Source organism: Etheostoma spectabile, chromosome 23, assembly GCF_008692095.1.
Source record: "Etheostoma spectabile isolate EspeVRDwgs_2016 chromosome 23, UIUC_Espe_1.0, whole genome shotgun sequence".
NCBI lineage: Eukaryota > Metazoa > Chordata > Actinopteri > Perciformes > Percidae > Etheostoma > Etheostoma spectabile.
In genome coordinates this window covers 2,687,526-2,708,441 of record NC_045755.1, presented here as the reverse complement: position 1 = coordinate 2,708,441, position 20,916 = coordinate 2,687,526, and the positions used below count along the sequence as shown (strand labels likewise).

Genomic DNA, 20,916 nt, shown 5'->3' with positions numbered 1-20,916 from the left:
TAGATTACCTTTGATTTTTAATTGGACATTATTTACAGGATATACATAGTGTTTCATTGAAACAAGAGTGTAACACTGGTGGCAAAAGCCTTCTTTGTTCCTGAAGTCAAGAGATGGCTAATGTACTCTCCAACCAAGATGTGCATACAGAACATGTTGCTGATCTGGGTTCGTATTCAGGGGTCAAGAGTAAACAAGACTGCTGCCGCTATGTCAGTGGCTTCAACATGTAACAATTTTCACAGAGTCGACACAGTAGGATAATTCAGAGGTGAACAGTTCCAGTGTATTGGAGCCAATTCAATATCACAAATTCACCAGCAAGGGGGGGTCGCTTTTGTTTTACAGCTCCAATGCATTATTGTAAAAAAAAAAGAAGAGGGAAATGAAAACAAAGTGTATGTACAGTTGAACTCAATAGATATATATATGTACATATATATACAAACAATATTATATAAATATAGTAAAATAGATTAAATTACATTGATTTTACGGTCTTCCATAAATAGATGTTGGACAATAACAGTATGGTGATGTGTTAAGTTAGCGTCGGAAGCACAGTGCACTGTCAAATGACAGGTTCACGACTCGACGGGAAACAAGTCCGCATCGACCTATCAAGTTCTTCAGTGTGAAACGTTTTGAAAGAAGAAAACCGCGCAACCGTTTTTATGTAATTTGTTTTTGCAAGTTTAACAGGTATATTAGAACCACTGCATGTGGTCAAATTCAAAGTGTTCTCCCATAAAGAAAAACATTTTAAGTTCCCCCCTCTCCCCCCTGAATGGGGAGACAGGGTGGCCTCCCCTGTTCTCAAAGCAGTAGTGTAGTTCCAACCAGATCTTCAGCAGGTTATAAAGAGTAAATACAGTTCTGTGAGAGTCCTCTTGTGAGCTACTCTGCAACTCCCAGTGTCGGGGTTTGAAAAGGCAGGTTCTGTTGACTTATATTGGGTTTTAGAGGGAAAGCTGACACTATAAGCAAGGTCACAAAGCCTTAGGTACGAATACTGAAAAGGCGGTGTAGTGGGCCTCGCCTGTGGAAACTGACGTCTCCACAATTGTGCTGAACAGTAAGTTCTTTTCAATATACAGACATGCTTTACAAACACAATTTTGGCAAAGGAAAAAAACGAAAAACAACAAATGTTGGAAGGAACTTAATTGCCTTTGAGGAGGAGGAACTTTCAAGTCGGTTGTCTCTTGTCAATCTCTTGGGTGATTAACATGCGTTTCTCAGCCGGATTAGTTGTTGCAGAGCTCCGAGGTCACAGCCACACACAACACCGCACCTGAGTGTGAGCTGTACTTTGAACTCTCGGCCGCCATCTCTGATTTGAGGCACCTTCAAATATTTGCTTTCAGCTGTACCATTACTACAAAAAGAACATCAAAAAATAAAAACGAGCGTAAACGACAATGAAAAAAAAGTTACAATAAAAAGAGAAAACGAGTAAAACACCATCTTTGTGGCCTAGAACAGCATACTGTACAAAGTTTCGATACATTCTCTTGGAATGGCATGGTTCGTCGCTCAGGAGGTCAAAGCCGAGCGTTAAGTGAGTTCTTGTCCAGCCCTGAAAGCCTTCTTTGTCCTCGGCAGGCCACAGCAGGAGAGGTGGACCTTTAGTGTCCGTTGCCGGGAGCGTCTGGGCTGGGTGAGGCGTTGTGGATCCAGTCCAGGATGATGAGACTCATGCTGCCGATCATGACCACGATACCGCACAGCAGGAAGGCGGTGGCCTGGAGAGGAGAAAGAAGATGCATTTAGCTAACATGAAGAGCTTGACAATTTAGGAAATTTGCTTATATGCATTTTTAGAGATAAAGTGGTTAGTGAGTGAGCTTTTAGAGATATCGGGCAGGCTAACTGTTTCCCCCATATTTCTAACCTTAGCTAAGCTAAACTAACAGTCTGCTGGCTACAATGTCACATTGAACAGACAAATATGAAATTGTTGCCAGTGTTTGATCTAACTCTCAGCAAGAAATAAGTAAAGTCACTAAGCCTATTATCTCAAATGTCGCACTATTGCTTCAAAATAAAAAAAAAGCGTCTATAAGCATGTAGATCCAAGAACTAACTAACTTACCCCAATCTTTTGCACGGACTTCATGGACTCCTTCTTGACCAGTTTGATGTAGAAAGCCGAGGGCAGGATGAAGATGAGCATGGCAGCAGCAGAGGCGCCTGTGTGAGGGAAGAAATTCTGCATTACAGTCACACTGTTGGAATTGTTGGGAATTAGTGAGGTCTAGACCTCTATCTGTAAAGTGTCCTGAGATAAATTCTAGAAATAAAAGTTGGAGCGTGTTTTGTAATTGAGATGCTTTTCATGGCATTACCACACACATTAACACACACAGACACTCACCGATGAAGCCAAAAATGTCCCTGATGGTGGGGACAAAGATGACCAGTGCGTTGGTGCCGGCCAGCAGGGCAATAGTGATGATGGTGTGGCGGATCCAGCTGAATTCCTTAGAGGCGCACAGGAGGTGGTTGACGGAGGTACGAATCTACGCAGAGAGAGAGAGAGAGGCATACACAAAGAGAGGTTATCCTCGTGGCCCACTAAATTCATTACAGTAATAATAAGATGAGCTCAATGTCTTTGACACTTACAGGGAAGAGCACCACGGGGACGGTGAGGGTGACAGCGGTCAGCACTGCCAGACGGACGATCAGCAGGACCACGTCGGCCTTGTAGATTTTGGAGTAGGTGTGCAGCAGCTCAGGCTCCACGTTTACTGTGGAGAAAGACAGCAGAGACCCTTTAGAACTTGATTCAAGTAAAGTTTGCAATAAAGGGCTGTAAAGCTGCCAAAACTGGAGAAAGTGAGTTAGCAAACAGAAAAGTGATCCATGAAACTCTTAAATTGTCAATTATGGCTGTAGCCTCTTGTTATATTTTGGAGAACATGTAAAATAACAGTTAAATACTCCAGCATAAAAAAGCTTCATGTGAGCGTGAAAGTTAAAGGGCCCTATTTTAACGTTCTAAGCGCACGGCGGGAAGTGCCTTCGCGTGTAAGGTGTGTCCAAATGCACCTGAACACCTCTCACCTGTAAGACCAGCACGCCCATGGGCGCACAGATGGGCGCAGGTGCAGTTGCTATTTAATTGATGTGGGCGCGGGACGGGAAATCAACATCTGCGGCGGTCTTAACAATTAAAATGTGTGTTCAGTAGTAAAAGTGAAACCTTTTGCTCTATTCATGACTCCTAACAGTGCATTTGTTTCAGTGTGATAAAGCACACAATACCGGACAAGCAGCTTATAACAAACGTAACGATGATCGATGTCTCTACCTGCCCTGAAAACACCAGTTTGTAACTTCACTATGTTCCTGCCATAGCAAACAGAGACACACTGGTTAACTGCGTCACACTCTTACATAACAGACCTTGAGTGCGGAGGATGTTGTGCCAGGAGGGATACTATTTAATTTGGACCTGGGCGCTTCTTCTAAATTTGGATTGATCCTGTGACTGCTAATAAACCCACACTGGTACGATTAACAATTACTCTTTGGTGACTTCTAGACATCTGTTCCTGAGGAATTTTTGGCATGTTTTTGATGCCATATATGCTTCTCCTTAGATTTCATTTTGAGAAAATCAAATGAATTCTCTCTTTTAGTAATTTTGTATTGTTAAATTTCAATCAGCTACATACCAAAACTGTTCCAGCATACAGTAAGTGTATCAATTCCTATATACACAATGAAATGCCATTGGTCTCAAAGAGACTCACCGTTGAATGTCAGATATCCGAAAAGGGCGGCCAGCAGGTACATAATGAACATGGCCAGGAAGGACACGTTGGCAACGCCCTGCATCTTTCTGCGGGAACGGCTGTTTGGGTGAGAGAAGAAGGGACGTTTCATTTAGACGCCAGGTTTTTTCTTGTGTAAATGTGAGATAAAGTCCTGAAAATGATAAGACAGCAGCTGCGGTTTGTAGTTTGGTGATACAATGAAAGTAGTGTGCACTCACTCTTTAAGCTCCTCGTACATGGGCAGGATGGCAGGATGGCACACAAAGGCGAAGGACAGGATGGGAACGGCGTAGACAGTCTGGGGGGGGGGAAACCAACAAATTTAACATCTACGCACCAAGTATTCCATGAGATTTTTTTGTTTTAGTGCAAATCTCAATCCACCAGATAATTTTGCGTTTTAAAGAGCTTTACCTGAGAGTTGAAGACAAAGTATTTTGGCGTGCAAGCGTCCTCGCTGTAGTCCACGGCGGTGGTGTTCAGGTGGGACAAGGTGGTGTTCAGCACTTTACTTAATGTTTCGTTCAGAGCGCTGACGTCCACAGGGAGAGGGCATGGGATCTGGAACTTCTTGATGATCACCTGAAGGACAGCACAACCCAATTATAGGCTAAATCAGCTAGCACTTTAGGCTAATATACAGCAGATCTTTAAGGGGGAACTATGCAGTTTTTTAAAGCTTAATTTACATTAACTGAACAGCTACAGAGTCATCGGAATGGCTATATGACTTTCTTGTGTTGAACAGTGGTTGTCTAGCGCCTGTGAGCGGAAAAACCACCCTTGCAACTTTTGGCGTCACAAAGGATTGCGTGATATCAGGTCTCGCGATGTAACAAATTGCATCACGGCACTGCACACATACGCCAATTCAGAAACCGGCTAACAGGGTAGCGATGGAGTTTTTCCGAGTTTTTCACACTATCGTCATGGCTGTAGGGGGGGGGGGGCTCTGATAAGAAACTGTAGTGGAGCTCTATAGAAAAACCTTTAGGGGAGCTCTATAAGAAACCTGTAGGGAGTTCTATAGAGAAACCTGTAGGGGGACTCTATAGGAGAAACCTGTAGGGGGGGGGCTCTATAGAGAAACCTGTAGGGGAGCTCTATAGAGAACCTGTAGGGGGGGGGGGGGGCTCTATAGAGAAACCTGTAGGCGGGGGCTCTATAGAGAAACCTGTAGGGGGAGCTCATGGAGAAACTTAGGAGGGCTCTATAGAGAAACCTGAAGGGGAGCTCTATGGAGAACTGTAGGGGGAGCTCTATGGAGAAACCTGCAGGGGGAGCTCTATGGAGAAACCTGAGTGGGAGCTCTGATAAACCTCAGGAGCTCTATGGAGAAACTGCAGGGAGCTCTATGGAGCAAAGCTGTAGAGGAGCTCTAGGAGAAACTGTAGGAGGGCTTATAGAGACATGAACTGTAGGGGAGCTCTTCGAAAACCTGTAGGGGAGCTGTATAGAGAAACTGTAGGGGGTGGGGGGGGCTCTATAGAGAAACTCGTAGGGGGAGCTCTATGGAGAAACTTGTAGGAGGGCTCTATAGAGAAACTTGTAGGGGGAGCTCTATCGAAAAACCTGTAGGGGGAGCTCTATAGAAAAAACTTGCGTTTTAACCCAAACCTAACCCTAACTTGTCATGACAAAACCAAATGACACTTACTAAAAGAGCGCCCTGTCATAACCGTTTATGACTTGTTCATAATGTTTTATGACACGTTCATGACAGTGTCATGTCACTGCTATGTAAAAAGCTTCAAGTGAAGTGTAACTATTTTAAAAGATCACAATGTTGCAGCCAAATTTCAGTTTTACTATTTTTTTTATTAAGTTAAATTGTTTTTATGACTCTGGCTTATTGTATTTTTTCCGATAAATTAATCCTACTCTTGCACTGTGTAGGGAGGAGGGAGATTCCATGGAAAACTGAACTCTGTTCTCTGACTAAGACTCATCTGGCACAACAAGTTGGCTCATGTGCCCAAGGGGGTGTGCAGGGTTGTGTGTGTGTGTGTGTGTGTGTGTGTGTGTGAGAGAGAATGTGTGTGACAAATGAGGAAGCAGGTGGGTTTCACTCACCACTATCAGAAAGAACACCATGCAGAGCAAGGACAGACCACTGGTGTAACCAAGGTAACCTAAGGGCGGAAGCAAAGGCAGAAACATGAGGTGTTGTTTTTCTATTTGGAAACTGCAGAATGCTTCTGTTATTTTCCTTGTATGACTTCACTCTGAGTTGTGAACATTTTGAGACATGGAAGTGCGTCACAACCCCCAACCAGCCATACTGCTTACCCAAGTTCCTGAGCAGCGACAGAGGCAGGATAATGGCAACGGTCACCAGCAGCACCAGGTAGTCACCGTTAGTGTACCATGCTCTGAAACACAACAAGACAGAACAAGTACAAGTTAGTGATGCTCTTTACATCATGTACTGTGTGACACATCATGGCATATTAAAGCGGCACTCAACCAAGTTATTCTTGTTTTTGCAGTGTTTGCAAGCTCTACTGTGTAATGCAAATGAGAAGTCATAAATACTTCCCATGCATCCTCATCTAATTTTTAACATCAAAACAACATCAAAGCCTCAAAGTATAATTTTACCTTTCATAGATACAAAAAGCCGGAAACCTCGAATGTATGTCACATTTTATTTAAGGTTATTAAGGTACTGTTGGCTGTAGAAAATAGTTTAGAAAATCGTTATTATTTTTTTTTAGCATACACTACAGTGTTCTTGACATATGGATTTTGTCTTCCAGGCTTAGTTCAAGTTTAATATAGGGCTGGGCTATATATCGCAACACAAGACTAGATATCCTCTTAGATTTTGGATAGTGTAATATCGTAATAAGGTAACTGTTGTCTTTACCTGGTTTTACCTGCATTACAGTAAAGTTATGTCATTTTCTGAACTCACCAGACTGTTCTAGCTGTTCTATTATTTACCTTTACCTACTAAGTCATTAAATCATTTCTGGAGAATATTTATCAAATACATCATTGTGTAAATTAAATTCTGTCAAAGCACCAACAGTCAACCATACAACAAAGTCGCAATATTGACATCTAGGTATTTGGTCAAGTATATAGTGATATTTGATTTTCTCTGTATCGTCCAGCCCTAGTTTAACATTATGAGTATTATACTCATAGTGTTAAACTAGGGCTGTTAACTAATTAGCACTAAAACCAACTAATTCATCCAGAACACATTCACATTAAATCCACTTTTCTGTCAGAACTCTCTTTTACATCTCCAGGCCTGATCAAAGCTCTGTGTGTCAGCTGCCACGATGCTGGCCTGCGCAGGATGACGGCATCTCTTACAGAAATAGATTGGACAAAGCAGCACTGAGGAGCTTTAGCTGTGAACATCAATTTTTTAAACTGGGAGTGAGGTCGCAGTGAGCTCATGGCGCGTTCTGTCTCGACACGGTACCGGCTGTGTCTTCTAAAAGGGCTCTTTGAAGGATCGACTGAGCACTGGCCATCCCTGTAAAACGACCTCCACCCCCCCCCCCCCCCAACACTCAATAACAAACGGCAGCCATTGTGCTTGATGTGGAACTTCCCCTCAAGTGCCTCAGCCAGGAGTTCTGCTCTCTGTTACACCTCATTTGAACATCTGTGTCTAAGGGGGAGTGTGGGTTTTTTTGTGCTCTAAACACAGCTTTCCGACACATCAGTTCTTTCGCCAGTTATTCAAAGTTCTGCACCTGCAAACTAAATCTAGTCATCGGTTCCTTGGCCGGAGGCTGATCGCTCACTGATTTCTTGGAAATCTAGTGGAGAGTTGTTGGAGAGAGTTCCAAACCTCATTAGTGGCTCATGACCTAAATTTGTTACCAATATAAAAATAAAAGTTTTATTTACCCATGTATTTCTGCTCTAGATGCAGCAAAGTTTTTTTTATTTTATGCTTCTAAATGAATCAATTTGAAATATAACCAAAGAAATGTCTATGCAGCCTGAAAAGATTAGTCCTATTAGGATAATGAAAGTTAAAGCAACCCTTTAGACTTTTTACCACACTGGCGCTATTGAGCAATGTTTTAATGAGTGGATCCCTGTTTTATAAACATAACTTCAAGACAAATCGGCTCTTTGAAGGATCGACTGAGCACTGTCCATCCCTGTAAAACGACCTCCACCCCCCTCCCCCCCAACACTTCAATAACAACCGGCAGCCATTGTGCTTGATGTGGAACTTCCCCTCAAGTGCCTCAGCCAGGAGTTCCTGCTCTCTGTTACACCTCATTTGAACATCTTTGTTCTGATGGGGGATGTTGTGGGTTTTTTTGTGCTCTAACACACAGCTTTCCGACACATCAGTTCTTTCGCCAATTATTCAAAGTTCTGCACCTGCAAACTAAATCTAGTCATCGGTTCCTTGGCCGGAGGCTGATCCGCTCACTGATTTCTTGGAAATCTAGTCGGAGAGTTGTTGGAGAGAGTTCCAAACCTCCATTAGTGGCTCATGATCCTAAATTTGTTACCAATATAAAAATAAAAAGTTTTTATTTACCCATGTATTTTCTGCTCTAGATGCAGCAAAGTTTTTATATTTTTATGCTTCTAAAATGAATCAATTTGAAATATAACCAAAGAAATGTCTATGCAGCCCGAAAAGATTAGTCCTATTAGGATAATGAAAGTTAAAGCAACCCCTTTAGACTTTTTACCACCACTGGCGCTATTGAGCAATGTTTTAATGAGTGGATCCCTGTTTTAATAAACATAACTTCAAGACAAATCGGCCACATCGCTGTGAAGACACATTTATTTTAGACTTTCCGAGCCCTGCGGGGTGGTCAAATGTGTTTTCTGAGTTTGGAAAGCTGATCAAATATTTGGTCACTCACTTGTTGCTGACTCCCATAAAGGATTCAATGACGATGGGCAGCTCGTATTTGACGATGTAGAGGTAGCTTGACATGGCTGTGAAGACAAAAACTGCAGTCAGTATATATTGCCATGTAGAATGAGCCAAGTCACGTCCTGTGACGGGAACTGGAAAAGCTACTCTAAAAACACACCATGCAGTCAGTCTAGACACAGAGGGACAGTGTTGTAGCTTGTGGAATAAACACAGGGTGGATAAATGAAGAAAAGTATTCAACTATAGTTACATAAAGTTTTTTACCGTTGGAGCTCTAACAATTCCACCTTTTTTTCCCAATAATTGTCTTAGAAATAATTGCGATTAACAAAATAACTGTCTCTTTTAGTCAAATAAAAAAAATAATTATGTAACGCTTTTTCAGAGAAATTAAGCTTTTAAATGAATCCCAGGATACATCCATGAAGTAACCCATGTCTCTTTATTACTATAAAATGTAGTATTTTTTTTAAACTTTTTTTTATTTATCCTCATCAATAACAAAAACCCAATAACCACTTACATAACTGCAATTTTAGCTAATGTTAAGCAAAAGAATGGCAGTTGTGTGCAAACAATTGCGACAATGATGTAACCATTGTTACAGGCCTGCTTGCTGTTACAATGCCACAGTCTCTCACCTCCGATGTTCTGCATGGTGATGGAGATGGAAGCGGCGAGTTTTCCCGGCATCCCAAAGGCTTTGTAACCCAGCTGCTCGTACACCAGTGCACCTTTTAAAGAAGAAATACACAAAGACGGGTAGATTTAGCATTGCACAAAAACGACCCCAAGAAGCCAGTGGGACGTTTGAACACAGGACTATCTGAGAGACACACCTCCTTCGTTGGCCGTCTTCAGCAGCAAGTGGACAGAATACAAGGAGAAGATGGCGACGGCCATGAGGAGAATCCTGTAAACAGACAAGAGGGGTCTTTAGCTGAATGTTGACTAGCAACCGAGATGGTCATTACAAGAAAAAACGGCAAAATCAATGAAAGACTGGTCCTGACATGCTGAAATTAGACGCTATCTCTAGCGGGAACATGTGACTTTAAAGGCCAATTCAATGACAAATGTATAAAAGCGGCTGCGGTAAACAAACACATTGACATTTAGTTAGCGGGATGGTTGGGCTTTCCTCTGTTGGACGTGCAGAATACGTTTCTTACACCAATGTCCCCTTGTCATGACTCAAATCTATCTGTCTTTTGGAAGAATCTGCCAGCAGGATGAGGGAATTCCATGCATTTCTACTAAGATACTGATACATTCAAGAAGGTACCTCAAAGAGAGGCCAGTAAAGGATTATCTCAAACTTTTTTTTTTATCTGCAAAGAATGTCCACAATGAGAGAATTTTGACGATGTTCCAATGTCAAATTTTTTCCTTCCCGGTACCGATTCCTGAAACCTAAACCTTCCCAAAACCTAAACTTGCACAGAATGTTTTCTTAACTACTAATCTACCATTATGCTTTTCCTTAAGAAATCCAATATAATTGAGCAAATTGTCTTTTGGGAATGCTTGATTTACAATTAGAGCAGTCCAGATAATTATGGGACTAATTTGAATGTAGCAGATTTGACACTGTCAACATTCATTCTGTGAACTCTACTCCAGCATGGTACAGTTTCCAAGATGACTAATGCTATTTATGCCAAATTCCTACCCTATCTATGGTATGTAACTTAAAAATAACAAAAGACAATGTTTACTTCCTTTTAGATGGCAGGAGTGACAATGAGTCATCCTCAGCTATTTTGTTCTGGTATCAGAACGAAGAAGACTTCCTTGGCCACTATCATGGTTTTATTTCCTAAACAGTGTACAGATTTTTAAGCATTCTGTTATCTCAAATAGCTGAAAATATAGTGCATATAGCTTCTGTAAATGGGACAAAAAAATCTCTTTTGGGCTCATTGTAAACTTTGGGACGAGCCCCCAATGTTTACAACTTCTGGCTCCGTCCGTGCTGCATCAGCAGGGTTTTAAAGGACAAAAGGTTTCCCTGTACAACATTGTCTCAGGACTCTCGGGATGCTGCAGAGCCAGCAGTATGTACCCAGGTATTTAACAGTCCAGGTGGAAATGAATCTCTAGGCCATTAGAGGACCTGGGTAGATAGGCTCGGCGTTTCCTCTGTGCATGTATGCACCGAGCTGCTTTGAGTCTCTGGCTGGCCACTCGACTGTCTGTCTGTCTGTCTGTCTGTCTGTCTGTGACATCCAAGTGGTTAATTTTTTTTTAATCGCTTTCCATGCTTGTACTCAACAAATACATGCCTTGGATGTTCTCAAACTGTTTACTTAACTTTGTGTAACTGAAAATCCTGATGAGACGAGCACCAGTGTTTCGAAACACAAACAGACAAGCTATCTTCCATTCAGGGTTTCTGTAATCCCCAACTTTCGGCATATGTAGGGCTCCGATTGGTCACCTGCTGGCTCACTGTGTACCATGACGTGCCTCATTCATGATCTCCTGTGAGAGTACGTTACATAACCCTGACCCAAATGCAGTCGGATTAGCTCAGCTAAGCTGCTTCTGCTGCCACTCCCTGTGTTGGAAACGTACACATTGTCATTCGGTAACACCCAAAGAAAGCTAGTAACCTGCTAGGGGTACATGTATTTGTATTTGGACACATGTGTTACATAAAAAAAGACACTTGGTTTTGTTTCTGAGGGCCTCTTAGACAGTAGTTCTAAAGTGTGATTCAAAGAAAAGTGCTGTTATAAGTGGTGGTTTCTCACAGGAAATTTGGCTCAGAAATGCAGACACTAAAACAAACTGACAACTGATGTAGAAACTTCTTAACGAGATTCACACCAAGATAGACACGGTAGGCATTTTGATCTCAATTTTCTCTGGATAACCAATAGGGGGAGTGCTAATAAAAAAGAAACATTTTTCTCTCCAAGGCAATTTCCCTGGAAAAGAAATTTCCTTTCCCCTTTTTTCCCACTGAAAATAACCCTCTCTCCACAGTTGTATCTACTGCAAACATGATAGTGAGTACTTAAAAACTTTTTGTAAACTTTCAACCCTGGTGTAATCTGCTGCTCAGGGTCAAGCGGCTGCAGATTGAACACACACATGCACACACAAACTGCTGGCGGGGAAAAAGCAGAGCAGATACTTAGTACACATCATGACCTGCAACCTTGATGCCACAGACAAAACCACACCTGCTCCTGTTCGCCTCAGCTGGATCCAGACTATGAAACTATACCGTCCACGTGGTGCTTTTACTTTCTACTTTTCTGCCTTTCTCTGATGCCCATTTGTATGTGTTGTAGTTACCTTGGCATTACCACCAGATCTCCTTTTTTTCTTTTTACTCTCAGTTCAAACGTGAAGAAAGTAGGGCTGTCAAAATTAACGAGTCAAAATCTACTTTTAACGACCCTAGTTGCTTTCACGCCGGATTAACGCACATGCCTTGTGGGATTTGGGCCTCGGGCCTCTCCGTAGTTTGGGAACTCAGGTAAGCTCCTTGAGCAGAAATGGATAAAGGAAAGGGTCTTTTGAATGGCGGGGTCAGTTCCAAAGCTCTTGCAGATGGTTCTCTCCCCAAGACTAAAAGTTATTTACATGTACTGTCCATGTGAACTGAGTTTTGAATACCACTTGAACATTAAAAACTTAAAAAATATCTTTTTTAAAGTAGCTACATGTAGAACAGATTAAAAAATGGCTGATAAATCGCAAGTTTACTATAGACAATCATGTGATTAATCTTGATTAGATATTTCAACTGATTGACAGCCCTAGAAAGATACAGGCTGTTGGGGAAAATAACTTAATTCCAAAATACAAACTCACACAAAAAGGGCAATGCCAGTGTTGGCCATGGCGTAGGACAGACCCAGGATGCCGCTGCCCATGATGGCGTTGCCCAGGTTGAAGACGGACATGCCAAAGGAAGCATTGCCCTGGTGCTGTGGGGAAAACAATAAAAAAAAGGCTCACAGTTTGGAAATGAGGACACACCTGCGTGATCATTAAAGATGAAGGATCAGATTATCATTACATAAGGATCATCTTACATATTCAGTCTCATACTTCTTCTTGCCCTGCAGGTTGTGTTCGGGGAGGAAGTTTTGACTCTCTCCATCGATGTCAGAGAATTGGCTTTAAACGAGAACAAAAGAGAATTTAGAGAAAACAATGCGTGTACACAGGATGTTCAGTTCCCACTTCAAAATAAGGTGTTATTTAAAATGTATATATATATATATATTGTATCTTATGGACATATATTTAAAGCCAGTCTTACCCGCCCAGGGGGACCTTTCTAGGACAGTCCTGGTATGGGGTGTACTCGTTGCTGTTTGAACTGCTGTTGTCTTCTTCATGACAGATATTGAAACGGCTCATCTCAGTTTTGGCAGCTGTCATGCTTCAGAGCTGAAAAGAAAAAGGGACCATTTTGATTAATTATTATATATTGAATTATAATTTTGTATACATAAATTTCACATACATTATATATATTGTATTGTAAATATTTCTTTTTTAATTTTTTTTAACGTATTTCTGCTCCCTGCGTCATGCCATTAAAAGACCACAGCCTTTATTTTCTAGCTATGCGCGTTTACGGAATCATCATTACAGTGAGCGTGCGCGCCGCAGCCTTTTCTGTAGAGGTGGGAGGAGGGAGAAAGGGGGAAGGGGAGCTGGTGACGCACCGGCAGTGGAAAAATACCAGACCGGCTACTGAGTGCACCCGACATCACCTCAGCAGCCCCGATGCGATGAAGAGACGCTGAATGACAAAAAGCCGCAGTACGCGCCGCTGACTTTAAGCACATTTCCCTACGAAATCATTTGAAAAGGGAAATGAAAACAGGGTGTGTCAGCGTCTGTATCCTCACACAGTCACACTCCTTAGACGTTTCTAAAGCACAATGAGGGTGTCAATAAGACAAAGCATGTGGATATTCTTAGATCTAACATTGTAATTTAATAATAATAATAATAATAATAGGCTAATAGTCATATTTATCTCTTGAGTGTGCACATGCGGATCCACACAGAGAGCGCAAAAAGGCGTAACCCCATGCAGATCCATTTAATAACATCATTCCCATGGCCGGCTCCGATGGAAACAATGGCACGTGTTGTCACCTTTATGGGCATGTCTCTCCATTTTGCGCAGAGGGCTTGCGCTCTAATTCCTCCTCAGCTTCCGATTAGAGTCTTTGCTGGTGACACACAGGGACAGGTTTAGATGTCCTTTTCACTCAGCTTGTGTTGCAATGTTACATATGTGGCAATGGCAACCCTGGGCCACCTCCAGACATGAGTCCAGCACTGCAGCATCACTGTCTGTCACACAGACCAATTTATTTATTTATTTTTGGACTAGTGCTGACCTGATGAAAGGCATCAGGCCTCTCGGAAAGGACATTTCTGGCTCGTTGGACACAGATCCACACAGCTATTATGGCAGGAAGTTGGTTTAATACTAACTAATTAGCCCAAAAGAACTGGCGACGCATCCACTTTTCATTTGTCAAAATACAAATAAAAGACAGATATTGGGGTTATTATTTGAGTAGAAAACAGAAAAGTGTACCACCTAAAAGCTTAGAATTATCTCCTAAAATACTTGGCCGCCTCCATCCGGAAATGTTCTGACAGATAGTTGGTAAATGATGAGACACAACACCGGCATTATTACCTTGTAAAGATGTGGCAGGATGCCTGTAAAATCCTTTTCAGTAAGTACAAAAAGAAGAAAAGAAACAGCAAATGTCCGGACGATTTCTTCTTTTACGCAAACGGATCCTTAAGTGTATTCAGGCTGAGTGAGAATGAATTGAGAAATGAATGAATAGGTCTATTAGACAGGGTCAGATTCAAAACACGAGCTGAAACTCTTCAAGTGAAGTCATCACAAAAGACACTTTGACTAAAACCGACGCGTAAAAATCAAAAGAAATTTGATTTTTTGTCTAATTTATAAAAACCAAATTTCCAGGGATGCGGTGCGCACGAAGAGAAAAGCCTGATCTGCTGGAGGAGGGACTCACCCTTTTATAAAGATGAGCATTGCATCAGCCTGGACCTACACGGAAGGAGGGGGGAGGAAGGGGGGTTGAGAGAAAAGTAGTCTGGCGGGGGTTGGAGGAGTGGCCTGAGTCGTTTGGATGGAGAAGGTGGAGACTTTTTACGCACGGCAGTGACGTGGGTTTTGTGTACAAACAGAGCAATGAACGAAGGCCTTTCACCTGGAAAACCTCCTCTACCAGGCTACAGTTTTACAATAGGTGTTGTCCATGAGTGCCATATAAATACTACAACAGTAGCCTACTAGTAAAGTATTCTACAGCAGGCCCTATTAAAATGTTCCAAATGAATCTGTGATTATAAAGCAGTTTATTGCTAATTTAATGTAGAATTTGCCTTGGTGATAGGGTGCATACATACAAACCAACACATTATAGTAAACAGTAATAAGAATAAAAAAATACTGAAACAGAGACAAATGAACACAGTATTATTATAGGAGCATTAAAAGTCACCTTATGATAATTGAAGGATAGGGATGAAACGATACACTCAACTCCTAATCTCATACACAATTATAGGTTCCAGACACAATTTTTCTCACAATGAGCTGCAGACAAATGACTGGAAAATATGCCTTTATAAATCTATAAAATGTGCAAAACGCCATGTGCCCTCTTGTCAAAAGTGCAACTGATAATTATATTTTACATTTATAATTATATTATATGTATAAGTGAATAATTTGTTAAAACAAATCCCACATCAAAATACCTAAAAGCGACGTCTGAAGTCAAACATGTGAAGAGTAGATTACGCCCCTAGGCAACTTTATACATTTATAATCGATTTTAATTTTTTAATTTTTTGGACATTTTCTATGGGCTGAAAGATGCGCCAAAAGAAACTGAATTTGATTCATTTACATTTGAATTTGAATTGCTAAACTTAAATAATTGCATTGAAAACCTGGATTTGAATAACATAATTTTAAATTGTATTGTTTAATTTGAATCATTGCATTGAAAAACTGAATCTGCATCATATAGAAAAGTACCTGGTCATCGGTCACAGTAACTTGAAATTGAATTTTGTGATAAATAGAGAGTTGAATTTTCTTTTTCTATTTCATTGGATTTCAGTTCCAAACGAGTGAATGCACTTTGACACTATACTATTCAGATCCAGTTTTTGAATGCTATGATTTACATTAAACAATACAGTTTCAAATTATGTGACTCAAATTCCATTTTTCAATGCAATTATTCAAGTTTAGAAGTTCAAATTTAGTTTCTGTTGGCACATATTTCAGCCTTTATTGTTTCAGGACAGATAGGGGGAGAACAACATGCAGCAAAGGGCCGCAGTTGAACCCTGGGCCCGCTGCATTGAGGAGTAAACCTCTACATACGGGCTCCCGATCTACCAACTGAGCTATCTAGGCACTCTGTAATCGATTTTTGCCGATTCACGATGAATCCTTAAACCCCAGAGTAATTAGGACTGTAGTGAACTCGAACACCCCGTCATGCTCATTGTAATTGATTTTAAATAGGATTTTATTAACTTTATGAATCATTTCACAGTGATTTTTGTTACTGCGGAAGGATTCTTTCAATCACTTGTACATTGACATACAGATGTTTCCATAGACTGCTGTATATACCGTTTATAATAGGACATTGCTCTCTCTTGGAAAGCAGAATAAGGTTAGCAATCCCTCCTGTTGAACCTTTTTGAAGGTAAAGTGGACTCAAAGGTTCCTGGACCTCTGTCGCTCCAGATCAGTTTGGGAATGGAGCTTCAAAGCAGACCTCCCTGTCGGAAGGAGATTACACACAAACGCTCTCATGTGATAGCGGCCACCCTGATCCGCCTTCACACTGCTGGCTCCTTGCAGGTCAGGTGTGTATGGGAGTTTGTGTGTGTGTGAAGGAGTGTAATCTTCCCTAGCCATGGTTTATAATCTAGTATGATGTCTGGGATGAAGAACTGTAAAGTCAGTTTACCATCAGTCTGACCTTTGAACACTTCGTACTGATGCAACTGCTGCTAATACTACAACGTTTTACTGTCACTGCTCCTTATTCTGATAATACATCACTACAACTCATATCACTTCTACTACTACTATACTACTGTTGTTGCTACTAGACTGCTGAATAATTAGAATTAGAAGAAAATAATCACTTCTACTTATATTAACTTCTTCAACTCTTTTTCAAGATTTCTGTGTTTGCTTTTTTTTGGACAGGAAAAGGGAGGAGAGAAAGGGTGGACAACATGTATCACAGGGCATGTTGGACTCGTCGGAACTTGAGTAGGGTTGGATATCGTTCAAACTTCCCGGTGCTGACACTGTGAATACCAGTCTTTCAAAAAATACAATAAGACAGTATAATCACACACACACACACACACACACACACACACACACACACACACACACACACACACACACACACACGTCTCTACGACGTAAGACAGCCAATCAGCAGCATAATTATAGCATTATTAGATCATGGTACAAGCTTACTGCATGTTTATTGGCTCACTGATGCTGATAAGAGTTACTCCCTGGGTATCCAGCTCTAGACCGGAGCCACTGGACGGAGCCCTAGTGCATGGTGCCCTGAGCCAGTTTTGTAGTCGAGTCACCAAAGAAGAGTCAGCATTGAGTCCGAGCTGAGTCACCATTACCTGAGTTTGAGTCAGTCGAACCAGGAGTAGAGTCACCAGGACTCGAGTAATCCTTCACTGGCCCCTTGCATTAAACAGACAAAATTAATATCAATATCTTATATCACATTAGTATGGCCTGTTACACATAAAAGCAGTATTATTTAAATGCTCAAGCTCGATTTCAAAAATCCTCCAGTCAGTCCAAGTCATAAGTGCGTCCAGAGAATAGCAACTTGAGTTGGACTCAAGCCTTGCCTTACTACTAACTGTACTCCTACCACCACCACTACTACTTATTGTATTACTACATGTAGTGCTTCTAGTACTATGTCCTGCTACAGAGAATTGGGCGTCAGATTCAGCTCAAGGAACAGGGTGCATGATTCACCCTGGCTCACTTGAGTCCAGTAAGGAAGTGAAGAATGACTCCAAATAAAGTTAATGTGTATTTAGGAATGAATGACACACAGTTGAGTGTGCGAGATCCGTGTATTCTTTTTTATTTATTTAAACTTTATTTATCCAGGTAAATCAATTGAGAACAATTCCAATGACGACCAACAACAACCTGCCGCATTCCTACCTGGAAGCCGCCTAGCACAACCCCCGTCCAACCTGCTGGCCCCTGAGCAGCTCCACTGGAGCGGTTAGGGTTGAGAATGTGTTGGCCAAAATGGAAGATTGCCTCACGTGCATTTCATTGTATTCCAAAACTCTCCAAAACAATGTGCAGGTGAATGTAGGGATTATTGTCTCATACCTGACCTGCAAGGGAAGAGGATTGATTAACACAACACACATGCATAAACACACACACACACACACACACACACACAACAATCTACACACTGGGCATCAAGAATTAAATATACAAAAGGCGACACATTCATGGGTGAAAGGACACTTCTGTTTATCACACACACACACACAACACACACACACACACACAAACACACCACACACACACACACACACACACACACACAACAAACCATACACACTGTGCATTCCTCAACCCTCAGTCACACATGAGTACGTTTGAGTGGGGCTCTCTCTGTGTACAAGCCTTTGTTTGGGGCTTTAGATTGACCCAGCCGATCTCAGACGGATCAGGAAACTGGAGCGGGGGTGCAGGAGGGGACGTGATCTGATCAACCCCGGTGCCCTGTTGCCCCATCCACACACACATATACACATACACACACATATATATATACAGTATATATATATATATATATATTATATATATATATATATATATATATATTATATATATATATATATATATATATATATATACACATATATAGCAGTGCATGGTCAGTCAGGTGAGAGAGGGCGGGGTCAGCAAGTCACAAGGGTGTGTCCAAAGGTGGAAAAAAGTAAATAGAAGGTGAAAAGCTCTTAGTAGTCTGGCACCATCATATCTTAAAGAGCTCATAATATCCTATCCTCCCACTACAACACTGTGCTCCCCCAATTCAGTTACTTGTGGTTCCTAGAATCTCCAAAAGCAGAATGGGAGCCAGAGCCTTTAGATACACAAGTCCTCTCCTGTGGAACAAGCTCCTAGTTTTAAGTGTAAGCTTTAAACTATCTTCCTTGATAATGTTTACAGTTAGGGCTGACACACTTGCCTTGGACCAGCTCTTAGTTATGCTGCCGCGGGACCTCCTATGACACGTTGAACTTCTCTCTCCTCCTCTCTCTCTCTCTGTCTGTATGCCTTCATGTCCCATTACTGCATGCTAGTAGCTTAGATTCTTTCCCAGAGTCCTTTTTTATCTTGCATATTTGCTTGGATGGTAAACTGCATTTATATAGCGCCTTTCTATCTTATCAGACAAAGTGCTTTACAATCCTTCAACCCATTTGTGCTTCCAGTCCTCTGAGCACTTCCATTACTATAACTCTGCTGTTTCCATTGGTCCAGGCCCTGCCCCTGCTAACACTTACAACTTAAAGTACTGTCGCTGCTGCACACATGGTGTTTTTCCACTGCATGGTATCTACTCGATTCTACTCGCCTTCTTTGGTTTTCCATTACGAAAAGAAGTCCCTGGTACCTGCTAAACGGTACTTTTTGTAGTACTACCTCCGTCGAGGTTCCAAGCGAGCTGAGGCAATACTGAAAGGTGACGTGAAAACCTGCAGACTGCTGATTGGTCGGAAAGAATCGAGAGTCGTTTAGCTTTAGAGGGAGTACCACCAGTCATAGTGAGAGAAACCAAGTGTCTCCCCTGTTCTTTCTGAAGAAGAAGAAGAACCAGGAAATGAGTCGGGGGGGATTTGGGCAATGTTACCAAGCCACGGCCATACAACATGCATCACTGCAACGCATAGTTAAATTTTTTCGAGAGGTGCAGGTCAGGCTACGGCGTAGGGTCCAGGCGTAGACGCAGAGGGGTCCTCAGGGGTACGCCGTCAATTCTTTGCTCAACCATCAGACGGCCTTAACACCGTCTGCACTGAGGCTCTCGGCTGCTGTCTACTCTGTCTGTGAGCCCACAAGACTTGTATGGGTGTCTGGGTGAGCGTGTGTGTTGACACAAAAACAAATGCAATTTGTCGGTGCACACATCTTTGCAGAACATTATGGTCCGTGTATGTGTCTTGCCATTTTTAAGGCTTTTTTAGTTTCATTTGTGGCAAATAAGACACATCCTGTCACTTAACCACAGAGGTTTCCTGAAAAATTAAAAGATTATGATCACGGAAATTAAAAGAGAAGACTTGATCTTTTGCTTCGATAGAAATAATAAGTAAGATATAAGTTCTGATCCATGTTTGTCATTTAAACTTTGGACTTGGTGGTCAGGTGAAAACGTTGAAACCCTGGTGTGTGTCTGCACCCAAATATCCAATCTGAAAAGACAAGCCTGAGTTTGTTTGTGCAGTGAAAATGTCACCATTCTAGGAAACAACACCAATCACAGAAGATTGGTCAGTATAAGGAGATAAATGATATGTAATTACCAATGGTTCCTCATACTTGGAGAGCTAAGTGCAAATGAAAATGATGCTCTTATACAACAACAACTAGACAATAGGTTATTTGTGAGTGCATGTGACAAACAAGTTTGACATATTGGGAAGGAAGAGTTTGACATTTTGAGAAATGTACTTCCTTGGCAGGAATTAGGTTCGAAGATTGACGCCACTACAAGTAGGAGACGATTAGCCTAGCCTTGCAAAACAGACTGGAACCAGGAAACAGCTAGCTAACTCCCTGCAAAACCATAACTTTTATGTTTTGTGTACTGATTAAACTAATAAGAAAAAATGGTAATCATTGAGCTTCAGAGTTGCTTGGAGGCAGATTGTTTTTATCCAGCTGTTTCCCCCTGCTTCTAGTCTTTATGCTAAGTTTATCATCTGCTGGCTCTTGGTTCATATTAAGCTAGCGTACAGATATGTGTGGTAGTAATCTTTTCGACTGTTTCTCGGGAAAAATGCAAGCATTCATGAAAAGCAATATTGATGAATGGCAATATTTTCTTCTTTTATGTATGACTGGCTTTAGTAGCTAATTGTCTGCTTGCTCTGGCTTCA

General features: G+C 41.5%; 1 protein-coding gene across 1 annotated transcript; it reads right to left on the bottom strand.

The window, feature by feature from the left end:
- Positions 1-14,710, bottom strand: slc38a2 (solute carrier family 38 member 2). Its single transcript, XM_032505755.1, has 16 exons — positions 14,354-14,710; positions 12,947-13,069; positions 12,717-12,801; positions 12,493-12,608; positions 9,504-9,577; positions 9,306-9,398; positions 8,648-8,723; positions 6,075-6,157; positions 5,859-5,917; positions 4,200-4,367; positions 4,004-4,083; positions 3,762-3,862; positions 2,629-2,753; positions 2,378-2,522; positions 2,096-2,193; positions 1-1,745 (listed from the first exon to the last, which is right to left on the bottom strand). The coding sequence occupies exons 2-16, from the start codon at positions 13,066-13,068 to the stop codon at positions 1,629-1,631; spliced, it is 1,542 nt and encodes a 513-aa protein (XP_032361646.1). The 5' UTR covers position 13,069; positions 14,354-14,710; the 3' UTR covers positions 1-1,628.
- Positions 14,711-20,916: the final 6,206 nt, after the last annotated feature.

What these genes read in the sequence shown, in the direction of transcription:
- slc38a2 (XM_032505755.1), bottom strand. Translation starts at nt 13,068, where the DNA reads ATGACAGCTGCCAAAACTGAGATGAGCCGTTTCAATATCTGTCATGAA. An exon ending in AGAAAGGTCCCCCTGGGCGG is followed by an intron (nt 12,802 to 12,946) that starts GTAAGACTGGCT and finishes TCTCGTTTAAAG; the next exon opens with CCAATTCTCTGACATCGATG. An exon ending in TTTATGGGAGTCAGCAACAA is followed by an intron (nt 6,158 to 8,647) that starts GTGAGTGACCAA and finishes GTTGTGTTTCAG; the next exon opens with AGCATGGTACACTAACGGTG.